At 43.9% G+C, this 11,745-nt stretch overlaps 1 protein-coding gene across 4 annotated transcripts; it reads right to left on the reverse strand.

Annotated features, from left to right (window-relative positions):
* Positions 1-673: 673 nt before the first annotated feature.
* rbm42 (RNA binding motif protein 42) lies at positions 674-7,872 on the reverse strand. Of its 4 annotated transcripts, none has more exons than XM_071469542.1 (13): positions 7,521-7,860; positions 7,171-7,227; positions 5,832-5,967; positions 5,573-5,642; positions 4,328-4,399; positions 3,772-3,807; positions 3,481-3,635; positions 3,088-3,258; positions 2,779-2,919; positions 2,152-2,269; positions 1,725-1,822; positions 1,124-1,220; positions 674-945 (listed from the first exon to the last, which is right to left on the reverse strand). In XM_071469542.1, exons 2-13 carry the CDS (start codon positions 7,224-7,226, stop codon positions 833-835), a joined length of 1,263 nt encoding a protein of 420 aa, XP_071325643.1. In that variant the 5' UTR covers position 7,227; positions 7,521-7,860; the 3' UTR covers positions 674-832. The 4 variants fall into 4 exon arrangements, with proteins under 4 accessions (XP_071325643.1, XP_071325644.1, XP_071325646.1 ...); XM_071469543.1 differs by having other exon boundaries at positions 2,785-2,919; positions 7,521-7,857; XM_071469545.1 differs by lacking the exon at positions 3,772-3,807 and having other exon boundaries at positions 2,785-2,919; positions 7,521-7,872.
* Between the last annotated feature and the right edge of the window lie 3,873 nt (positions 7,873-11,745).

Consider the following 11,745-nt stretch of genomic DNA (forward strand, 5'->3'; position numbering starts at 1 on the left):
TCACCGTAACACACAACTGTGTAAGGGTTCCAGTTTTAGCCTTCATCCTCTATCTCTTCTCAAACCAGAGTTCTGGTTGATTCTGGGTTACATCAGCCTCCCCACTCGTGTCCACATAAACTCTGCAGTGGAGCTCACTGATAATGAAAGAGCATTTAGAGAACATGCTGCATTTACTGCTCACTCTGTAAAATTCTGTTCATGGTTGATGTAGGTGACGGACTGAGGTCAACCTATGCTGGAGTGAAATGTTTCTCTCAGGTTGTACAGACGCTGCAGACACAGATCTAGGAGCTTCACTCAGCTTGTTTTGTGTTCCTGAACTGCATCACAAGCTTGCCTGTGATGGAGGGAGGGGAGGAGCTCAGAAAAACCCCAGGTGCTAATGGGTAACACCTGAAGTCATCAACCCTGGGAAGCCTTCCTTGGTCCCAGATCTTCAGGACCTCCTGCTGAGGTGGAGCTTTTCCCCCAGACATGTAACACAAAGATCATCACACTGTACAAGAACGAGGGAGACTGCAGTAACTACCACAGCATCTCTGCTCAGGTCTCCATCAGGTGGAGACACTACAGAAGAAGCAGAGGCCCAGCTCAGTAGCATTAGCATTACTGTGATGTAAAAACAATGTGTTCAGGTAAAGATCCAGTCAAATGAACCAGAATCAACAACTTAGAAACTATGGTTTTATTTAAGAAAGAAAAAAGAGTTACCACGTAGACAACATCCGGACATCTCCTGACTGGACAAATCAAAACAAGACTCATGCTTTCACACAGTGGTGCTGGTCCGCTGGGGGGCACAACAGACACAGTCCAATTTGTACAGACACTATCTCAGGCCCAGTTTCTTCTTCTCCTTCTGTTTCTTGCGAACCACCTCCATGTTGCGGTCCTTCCACATGCTCTTCCTCAGTTTGATGGGACGACTGCCGACATACTTCCCTGGACATAGAGGATAGAGAGGAGTCACAGAAGCTGCATTTAATGTACATGTAAAGACAAACGATGGAAGGAAGAGTCAATCAGTTAACTGTAAAATGTTACAGGTCCACATCAAAGATCATTTTGCAAACAGAAAGCAGGAAGTGATAATGAGAGCAGGTGACAGGTTGAGACTGACCGTTCATCTCTCTCATGGCTCTGACGTAGTCGTTTGGATCTTTGAAGCTGACGAAGCCATAGCCTTTGGTCTTTCCTGTACGTTTGTCCCTCACCACCTGAAAACAACAGTTTGTCAGTATTTCACACACAAACACACACACACAGACACACACAAACACACAGGGCTGTGACTATAACAGCATAACTGTGGTCATGTGATGCCTACCACAGGTTTGAGCTCATTTCTGCAATTGTTTGTATTTCAAGTTTTTGCTGGTGAAGGTTACAGGAGTTCATGTGGTGTGTGATGTTAAACATTACCCAAATACTGCTGTCTGCTGCCTCATGGTTGTAGATGGTTTAGTGAAATTAATTTTTATTGATGCACTGTGATGGGATTTAGCTGAATTAGCAAGTATTGTCTCAAATGATCAGGTCAAACTCTTAGCCTGGATATTATGATGTCATTAATGTAAAACCTAATACATAAACATATGTTATACTCGCCCTGATTCATGAGACAGGTAAGTGAAATGTTGTGGGAGCTGATGATGACGAAAACCACCAGGGTTGTGATTACAGGAGGTGAGCAGAGCAGAAACACAGGAAATCAAACCAACCTTGGCTTTGAGGAAAGATGGGTATCTGCTGAAGGCTCGGGCCAGTATGTCGTCATTCACCTCATTACCAAGATCACCACAGAATATACGGAAGTCATCTGCAACAGGGAGAAAACAGGATTCAGCAGTGTTAGCTTCATCCTGCAGCAGGTCAGCAATGACAAAAAAAACATTAAAACAAACACATCTCATCTTATCGTTTTTAGTTATAGTCTTTTAATCTTGTAAACATTCAGTTGAGCTCAGTGATATCCAACATGTGTAGTGTGAGAACTGCAGTTAGTCAAAATCAAAAACAAAACAGAGTGAGACACTGCAGTGTGCTGACATGTAATTGTTAGTGACTCTAGAAGAACAGTTTATGTTAAATGATGTTTATCAGGGGCCTGAAGCTGTGTGAACTTCTGGCCCCTGCGGCAGTTAGTACCTGACTCCCATTCCAAAAGACTGGGGTCCTCCCAGCTGATCCCGGCTGCAGTTCGGATACACTTCTTCACCTTCTCCACCCTTGCTTTCTTTTTGTCCTCTGACGCACTCTCCACAGGCTGAAACAAACACATGCACATGTCATGTGATTCTTTACTGACATATCATTGGTGAAAAGTGTAACAACATTTTCACAAACAATTATGGAGTAGTTTTGTTTTTCCCTGCAACATTTTTTGATCCACAGAAACTGTCAGTGTGTTGGTCCAGACCAGTTCTGTGACCGGCTACAGCTGCTCCAGGTAACATTAGCCTGAGGCCACAGTGCTTCATCAGGTATGACAGGTGTGTTAGCTGCACATCACAGGAGGAATGAAGCAGCTTCAGAACTGAGCTGAACATTTGAAACAGTGAAATAATAAAACAGACTTTTTGACGTGAAATCATACAGTGGAGGTGCAATTTGCAGCAAACCACCAACTATCACTTATGGCTATATTCATGTGTCCACATACTTTTGGCAACATAGTGCAACATAGTGCACTTTCCATCCTCACTAAATCCTCTCTAAAGCTACAGTAGTTTATGCAGCTTCAGGATCGACAGCAGGAAGTAGACTGCTGCTTACTTGTACCTCAGTGTGGGGGGGCTCGGGCTCAGGCATGCTGGGACCAATGACGGCGCTGCTGTCATCACTCTCCTTCTTGTCCAGTAGACCTGCCGCCATCACTGCTGCCTGCTGCTCCGCAACCCGCGCTGCCAGCTCCTCCTGAAACATCCACATCAGACACATGAACCTGACGCTACAGCAGCAGCCCACACTGTCTCTGATACAGTGTTACACACTGACCCCCCCCCCCACAAAAGTTCTAGTGTTCAGGACTGACTCCTCTGACAGCTCTGACACACTCTGAGAGGTCAGTGAAGATGCTCGTACCATCCTGGCTTGTCTCTGAGCTCTAACATCGACTCTTTTATGACCAACAGGAGCAGGAGGAGCGGAGTACACAGTCGGCGCTGCCTGGATGATCGACTGTGACGGTTTGACGGGAGGCAGGGCTCCCTGTCTCGTGTTCGGAGCTGACACCATTGAGACCATGCCACCAACCTGAGAGAGACGCACCAACAGACACAAGAGTTCAAGATACAGGGGGCATCACAAGAATACTATGTGGAAAATAATCAGCAGTGGTGAGAATTGAAGTTTGCCCCAGTGTCACTGCTCTGTATCAGAACAGTAACTGCTGATAACGTCTCAGTAAGACAGAGTGACAACATTCACATAGACTGATGTGGTGAAAAATGTCCTTCTGCTGCTTTGAGCTCTGACCTGAGGAGCAGCACTCATGTGCTGGATGGGCTGAGAAGCACCCTGAGGTGTCTGGCCCTGCAGGGAAGGAGGGAGCATCATGGGAGGAGGTGGAGGAGGCCGGGGCAGAGGAGGTGCCATTGAAGGACCACGCATCATCGGAAGCCTCTGACCACCTGACAACACAGCATGAGGATGTAAACATCAATGAGGTACCAGAGAAGAGCAAAGGTCATCTGAACAGAGTCGCTAGTTTCCAACGCACTGTGTGAATGAATGAATGAGTCTTTAACCTACGACCTTTGACCTCACCCTTAATCTGTACAAGTCTTGGGCAGTGTGTTGATCCTATAGGTAAGTGAAAGATGATGTTATAGCCAAGAAATAAGACGACGCATAGGAACAAGTAACACTAGGAATATTTTAGAAAAATTATATTGACATTGACTGACATGTTTGATGTGACTTTAGGCTGTTTATCACAGTTCAGACATAATGTTGCACTGACAGTGAAGGACGTTTGATCAGGAATCAAACAGCTTTCTGAATAAATTATGAAATGAACAAACCAACCTGTGTATGTTTATGTGTGTGTGTGTGTGTGTATTATTCAGTCACATCAGAAGAATCTGGCCACATGTAAATGTTCACTGGACAGCACGACCACATACACATACATTCATTCATATAGTTTTAGTGCACATGCATTTGCGCACACACACACACACACACACACACGTATCACTGACATATTAACTAATAACATCATAACATTTCTGCCTAAGCAATTAAAATTGGAAATATTTCTGGTAATGAATAAGCTAGTAAAGAATAAACCTGTAAACTAGTAGTCTACTGGTAACCTTACCTGGTCTCTGCAGGATGTGGGGGACAAAGGCTGGTCTCATCATGGGAGGAGGGGGAGGACGTACTGGAGGAACTGGGAGAGACACACGTGACAGTGAGTGTAAATAAGTGTGTAACTACAGTGTGAACATATGAGGAGCACAGTGTAACAGCCACAAGACATGAGTGTGTATATACAGTAAATTATCATATATGCATCATGGGAGGAGGTGCTATCAGAGGACCACGCATCATCAGCAACCTCTGACCACCTGACAGTGTCAGGATATAAACATCGATATGAACCCATTTTGTGAATAGGAAGCAGCCTCAGACTGTTGGACCTCACTGAAGCCTTTGAGTTATTTTCACTTCTGTATAAATTTGTTTTAAATATGATCAGATCTTCATTTAAAGTTACAATCATGAACAAACACAAATCATCGTGTTGCTCTGGTTCAGTCATTCACAGTGAATCTGAAACAGTGTGTGAACCTTGGAGTCAGGATCAGACCTGGACTCAGACCAGACCAGACTGGAAGTGGTGGGTCAGAGACACTGTGGTTCATAAAGACAAACATCAGCTGATGTGAACCAAGCCTCACAACAATGACCTCAGAGACTGAGGATGAAGAAGAGCTGCTGCTGATGATGAGTTCAGATCTTCATCTGTCCACAATCAAACTGTCTCTAGATGGAGATGGTTCAGGTCTAGAAGAGGACTAAGTCCAGCTGAGAGACTCCAACAGCTCAACACAGAGGATCAGATCTCTGTTCATGAGTCCACATCATGGAGGATGGAGTCCTGTTGCCATCAAGACCACAGAGGAAGCTGCCCACAGGTGGAGCAGGTGGAGGAGCATCAGGATCTGGACCTGGACAGCTCCACATCATGGTTTATCAAGGTCTCTTCAGGATCATGTGAGGGTGTCTGTCCACTTGCTGGAGGTCAGGAGAAGCTGCTGATGACCCTGAACGTCAGGGTAAATCCACCTTCTGGAGTGGGTTAGTGGGACTGAGACCAGACCTCCTGAGAGTCTGTCTGAGCTGAAGCAGCACTGTAAGAGGACTGGACCAGACCTCCTTCTGAACATGGAGCAGGTCTGATCAGATCTGGTTTCAGGTTCAACACTTTTTATATCCAAGGTTCACCGACTGTTTCCAATGAAGGTTTGATGACTGAGTTCAATAAAGACACAAAGATTATAACTGTGTGATATTAGAGCCAAACCCTCGTTTGTCTACGTGTCTCAGAGTTTATGTTCACCTGGTCCAACAAAGGCTGGTGGTGGAGGACCAACAAAACTAGCAGCTCTGGCCTCTAATGTCTGCTGGACCTAGAGAGATGAGAGAGACAGAGAGTGACAGAGATTTAGCTTGAGCTGCTAAAGTCAAGGACCTTTAATTAATAAATATCATCTCAGCCATTAACACAAACAGTTTATTTGTTTCTATAAAGTTATAACTCTACAACAAGAAGTGTGGATATTACATTACAACCCACATACTACTAGAAGAGTACAAACCTGTCTGTAGGTGTTGGTGCCTATGATGGGTCGCACCACTGGAACAGCTGGGACAGCCAGGGCCACAGGTACTGCCTCCATAACAGGTGGGCTTCCTGATACTTGGACTGGGCCACCAAGAACCTCCTGCTCAAAACTGCAGCAAAAAGAGTGTGTGTGTGTATGTATGTATATATATATATATATATATATATAAAATATATATATAAAAATAACAGGGGTATAACGAGCAGTTTTATTTTAGAGTACAGCTGTCACTAATGACTATTTTTCTATTGATTAATCTATTGTCTATTTTATCAATTAGTCGATTAATCTAAACCATTAATTTTCCTCCAGAAAATCTAACTGTCGGTCAGTTGATGTAGAATAATCCCAGATCCTGGTTTAAGCATTCTTATTTTAAAAAGCCTATAATAAAAGATGCTTTGCAGAACTTTGCAGACAACAAAAGCTAAGTGTTAATTCCCTGAGGGATTGAACAGTGAATGGAAGTGAGGGACTCCATATTGCTTATAGTGAATCCACTCAGTAAAGTGGAGCTGTGCAGCGACCCACTTACCACCAAGACCAGCTGCAGAAAATACTACAGAGGCTGGCAAGTCATTTTCTGTTGACTGACAAACACATTAAGAAATGTATTATTTCAGCACTAATTCTACGACATCAAAATGACATTACTCTTAAATTCACAAACTTTTTTTAATGTTCTGTAGATTCTGTGACTACTGAACATAAAACATTTCATGTGTTTGTGTCTTTTTTACCCTTTTATAATAATTCTACTTCTGAATGGCTTCAGTAACATGTAGTGAAACCTTCAGGACCTGATCTGTCCTCCTCCCTTTGGCCCAGCAGCTGCTCAGAGCAGAAGAAGAGGAGTTAAGCAAGCTAAAGTTTAGGCCTCATGTTTAACTTAATATTTTTCCTACAACAAGAAAATGTTCAGAGTCGTGACACAGTCAGTCAGTAAGTAGACAGATGTGGATTCTAATTCAGCTGCAGATCAACCTTCCAGCACAAAGTTAACCCCCGGTGGCTTCTTTCCCAAAATGAATGGTGTCCTACTGACCCTGATGACATAAGAGACTATATTGGGATATTTAGAAAACCTGCCACTCAGATAAAACCTTACATCAGAGTATCAGTGGTGACACACTGACTAAACTGGACTGAAATGAATCATGTTAGTGCAGTCATCACAGGTCATCTACATTCTCCATGTAGATGTGTGTGTTTGTATGTCGTTATTTGTTTGGCAGCTGAACCACGGAGCTCCACTGTTGTGTTGTTTGTGTGGACTCTGGGTGAACAGACCCTTGACAGCAGTTGTACTCACAGAGCCATCTCCGCCTCCATCTCTTTCAGACGCTCCTCTCCTGACTTTAGCGCCATGCTGTGAGACAGAAACACTGATCAGAGACCAGCCAAACAAAGCTCTATCTGGGTCAGGGACAAAAACAGTGTAACAGCTGAATTCGTAGACACACTAGATACAATACCGTCATAGTAAAAGGCTCCACAATTGTCATTGGGCTAAAAAATGAGGCAACATTATAGAGCTGAGCTGATTTAGACTGTGAGGTGACATCAACAGTGGTCTGCAGTTGTTCTTCTAACGGACAATCAACAGGAACTTTCCTTTATCTAACATGTTCACATAGGAACATTATCAGTCACGACACTTACCTTCATCTATCGTAGACTCTTCCGATATGAATGGTTACCTCTCGCTGGCCAAGTTTACCTCACACGCCGTCCTTTTAACCTAAGCTTAGTAACGTTAGCTAGCACACCACAAGCTAGCTAAGCTAGCAGTTAACCTAGCTCTACTGTATCAACCAGCTAACCGCTAACATGAACGCAAACCGCTGTGAAATTCACTTACTGGGTTCAATGCTAACTACCCAGGCCACATACTAAGAATAAACGTGGAGAATTTTTAAATAATTATTCACAAGCTACTGTCCGAGCTGTGTACACATTAGCTTAGCGATAGGCTGTAGCGGTTTTGGTAGCAACACTGGTGGCTCCGACTTCTTCTTCGCAAGTCAACGTCACTGCCGCCTGCTGGACCGGAGCGGAAGGCCAGCGTTCCTCTGAAGTGCTGTTCACCGGTCTCAGTCTCTCTTGACACCACGGCTGACCCCTCAGTCCACGGAGGACAGTGAGCGCTGAAGAGCGGCCGCAGTAGTGACAGGGCAACGTGGCAGATAAAGAGCAATTCTCTTCCAGTCATCGGCTGGATCCTCTGTGCATCTGGGAAAAAAAGAAAAGGACAAACTCACTGAAAAGTCATTCAAGAGTAGGATTTTATTCAGTTATTTATTTATTTCACCATTCCCAAACTTAAACGCACTTCATTGAAATAGTCTGTAGTGACATTTGAGACATTTGTGCCAGCGGACGAATGATCCACAGAGGTCTCCTCTCCATAACAAACAGACCAGACCTATCCATAGCACCAGCCGACCCCGCCGCTGCAGAGATATGTGGATTTTTGAATGGGGATGAGCAGGTGGGAGATGGTGTGGAATGTGACTCAGGGCAGAAACGGCTTCTATTCATACAGTGGGTGAGGGCGAACTGGTGACGTCACCAGGTGAGTATCTTTGCTTAACTGTATTTCCATCCTGATCTCTGCTGCCCCTGGACCCCAGACAGTGGTTCTGTAACTGATTTCAATGTAAACTGTTTAAGATGCCTTCTGATGGGTGGCGGGAGTGTTAGTGCAGACGAAGCTGTTTTTAATGTAGGCTAATTGTGGTGTGACTTATATTTTACTTTGTGACTATAATTTATACAATTTTAATTTTACATTTGTCCATTCACGAACAGCACGGGATCAGGACTCAGTTGAAAACACCACGTTTGTATTGTATATAGAAAGAAATTCTTCTATAAGTGGGACTGAATGAAAACACACCTGGTCTGTTGTTGACCTGGACAGGAGTGAGAACCAAGGGTGTAGGTTTACTTAAGGATGGAGGACATAACTGTCTCTACCAATATTTAATTGAACTCTATGTTTGGAGTGAAGTCATATTAGATAAATCTGGTGTATCCTCCCACAGGCTACGTCTTCCAGACAACTGATTTAGGCGTCACTCCCTTTGGCGGTGATGCCACGAAAATCATTGTAAACTCCACAACCACCATGGCCTTTCCTACAAGAAAAGAAAATACAAAAATAAGATCTGCTAAAGTTCCACTTGGCAGTCGCCCACAGTTTGGGCACAAGTCAACAAGCCAGCATCCAAAGTTGGCTGACCACGATCCTCCTCTCCACCACAGATATCATCTCAGAAGAAACGCTACACCCCAAGACCCTCAGAAGCAAGACCAGATGTGCGTTATGACAACTGCAGACATTTGCCACTTTACTCTTGATAAGCAGGGGTGGTGCAACGTCTGTCCAAAGGGTGTACCAAGATGGAAATGCCAGAAACGCAATGTTTTCCTATGTTTGAATGCAAAGCAGGAATGCTTCACAGTGTATCACCAGAAATAGAGTAGATCTAATGGCAAAAAAATAAAAATAGCTTCAAGTGCTGTTGCACCACTGACCAAATTGCAATTGCCAAAAAAAATGTGTGCTGTTGTACTGCCACAGAGATGAGCAAGTTCAAACAGGGGGTTAGTACAAACAGGTCAGAAATCAGTTATTAAGAGCTGATTTGTTTCTGTGAGAAAAAGAAAAAGAAAAGAAAAGACAGCTACATTTTCCTCTGGGTGGTGCTCATGTTACTGTCAAAATGTCAGAGTTGCTTTAAGAGTGTCCATGGAACAGTCATATGCTCACAGCTTGGACTGCTTGTGAGCATATGCTATACTGCAAACTTCTAAATAACTAGTTAACTAAGCTCTTACATCGTGAAGACCCTGGAGAGACTTGGCCTGATCATGGGCTCCAGCACACTTGGACCCCCTCTAGTTTTTCTCCCAGCCATGACTGAGAGTTGATGGTGCCATCATCTGCTTATTGAACTACATCCACACCCACCTGGACAAGCCAGCGAGCACTGTGAGGGTCATGTTTTTTGACTTCTCTCACCTCCTGGCCTGCTCTGCTGGGTTAGAGGATAACAGAGATGGAGGTGGATCCCCACCAGTGTCCTGGATCATGAACTACCTGACTGCACTTTCAACACTGTGTGTCTGACAGTGTGATCAGCAACACTGGAGCCCTGCAAGGGACAGTCCTGTCTCCCTTCCTCTTCACCCAATACACCATGGACTTCAACTACCAGACAGAGTCATCAGTTTTCTGATGACTCTGCACCAGTGTATGTATCAGAGGTGAGGAGACTGAACACAGGTTTGTGGTGGATAACTTTATCACATGGTGTGAGCAATCTGCAGCTCAATGGGACAAAAACAAAGGAGCTGGTGGTGGACCTGAGGAGGAGCAAGGCACCAGTGACCCCTGTTTCCATCCAGGGGGTCAGTGTGGACACGGTGGAGGCTAAGAACACTGAAGCCCTCTTTAAGAAGGGCCAAAGCCGTCTCTATTTTCTGAGGAGGATGAAGTCCTCCAACATCTGCAGGAAAATACTGAGGATATTTTATGAGTCTGCGGTGTCTGGTTTGCAGTTGTGTGCTGGGGCAGCAGGTTGAGGGTGGCAGACACTAACAGACTCAACAAATTGATCTGTAAGGCCGGTGATGTTGTAGGGATGGAGCTGGACTCGCAGGTGGCAAGTTGTGCTGGTCAAGCACAGGACCAAATTCAGTGTTAGACTAATTCCATCATGATGCACCACAGAGCGCCACTGGAAGGAATGACTTCCTGCGACCATCAAACTTTACAACTTGTCCCTCAGAGTGTCAGACACTCAGAGTCCATAGACTGACCCTTGGACTTATTTCACCCCGGCCAGCAGACCTTAGTCCATAATTTATTTGTGATTTATTTATTTATAATCAGATATAGCTTCAATACTTCTGTTCTCTGTGCAGTTCCAAGTGGAATTATTCTACTGCTGTTTTGACAAGTGCAATTTTAAACTGTGCAATGACACCATATATTGTTGCATTTCTATGTATATATTTCAATAATAGTAGCAGACATCCTTACATATTTCTTTACGTATTTCTTTACATATTTCTATTTTTATTTAAATACCATAGTATAAGACATAGTTTTACATTCTATGTTATATTTTATCTGTATTGTTTTATCTTGATAATCTTATTTCTTATTCTCCATTCTTCGCTGTTACATTTCCATTGTTGAGGGAGCAACTGTAATGTAACTTAATTTCCCCCTGGAGATCAATAATGTGCTCTCATTCTGACCTCTCTGCTCCGGTTGCCAGCATCACCTCTCTCTCTCTCTGTCCTTCTCTCTCTCTCTCTCTGTCCTTCTCTCTCTCTCTCTCTCTCCTTCTCTCTCTCTCTCTCTCTCTCTCTCTCTCTCTCTGTCCTTCTCTCGCTCTCTCTCTCCTTCTCTTGCTCTCTCTCTCTCTCTGTCCTTCTCTCTGTCTCTCTCTTTCTCTCTCTATCCTCTCTCTCCTTCTCTCTCTATCCTCTCTTTCCTTCTCTCTCTCTATCTAGCTCTCTCTTTTTGTCTAAACTTCTCAAACTTACTGCAGATCACACACATAGATGATAAATCAGTATAATTTGAAGTTTAGTTTAAAGTTTAGTTTCCATACACGACTGTGCATGCGTATAATGCTGCAATATCATAACTGATCCCACTGATAACTGAGCTCTTAGTCTATATAACTATAGCTACAAGAGCTGTACTCAAGCTAACTTCAGAGACAACACTCTGCTGCCACCACCAGATGGCAGTTAATTACATGATGAATACAAACATGCATCAGATCCTTTATGGGACAGAAAGCTGTTCTGAGATCAGATGTAAGGAGAGATATCAATTCACTTCCCTATCATTCTGATTTTAGCT

This window comes from Trachinotus anak, unplaced genomic scaffold, assembly GCF_046630095.1.
Source record: "Trachinotus anak isolate AG129_WGS33_773 ecotype Australia unplaced genomic scaffold, CSIRO_AGI_Tana_v1 ptg000032l, whole genome shotgun sequence".
In the NCBI taxonomy this organism is placed as follows: domain Eukaryota; kingdom Metazoa; phylum Chordata; class Actinopteri; order Carangiformes; family Carangidae; genus Trachinotus; species Trachinotus anak.

Excerpts from the sequence above, each read along its gene's own strand:
- rbm42 (XM_071469542.1), bottom strand. The coding sequence starts at position 7,226 with ATGGCGCTAAAGTCAGGAGAGGAGCGTCTGAAAGAGATGGAGGCGGAG. Across the intron at positions 2,270-2,778 it reads CCCCCCACACTGAGGTACAA|CCTGTGGAGAGTGCGTCAGA; the intron begins GTAAGCAGCAGT and ends TGTTTGTTTCAG. Across the intron at positions 1,823-2,151 it reads TCTTTTGGAATGGGAGTCAG|ATGACTTCCGTATATTCTGT; the intron begins GTACTAACTGCC and ends TCCCTGTTGCAG.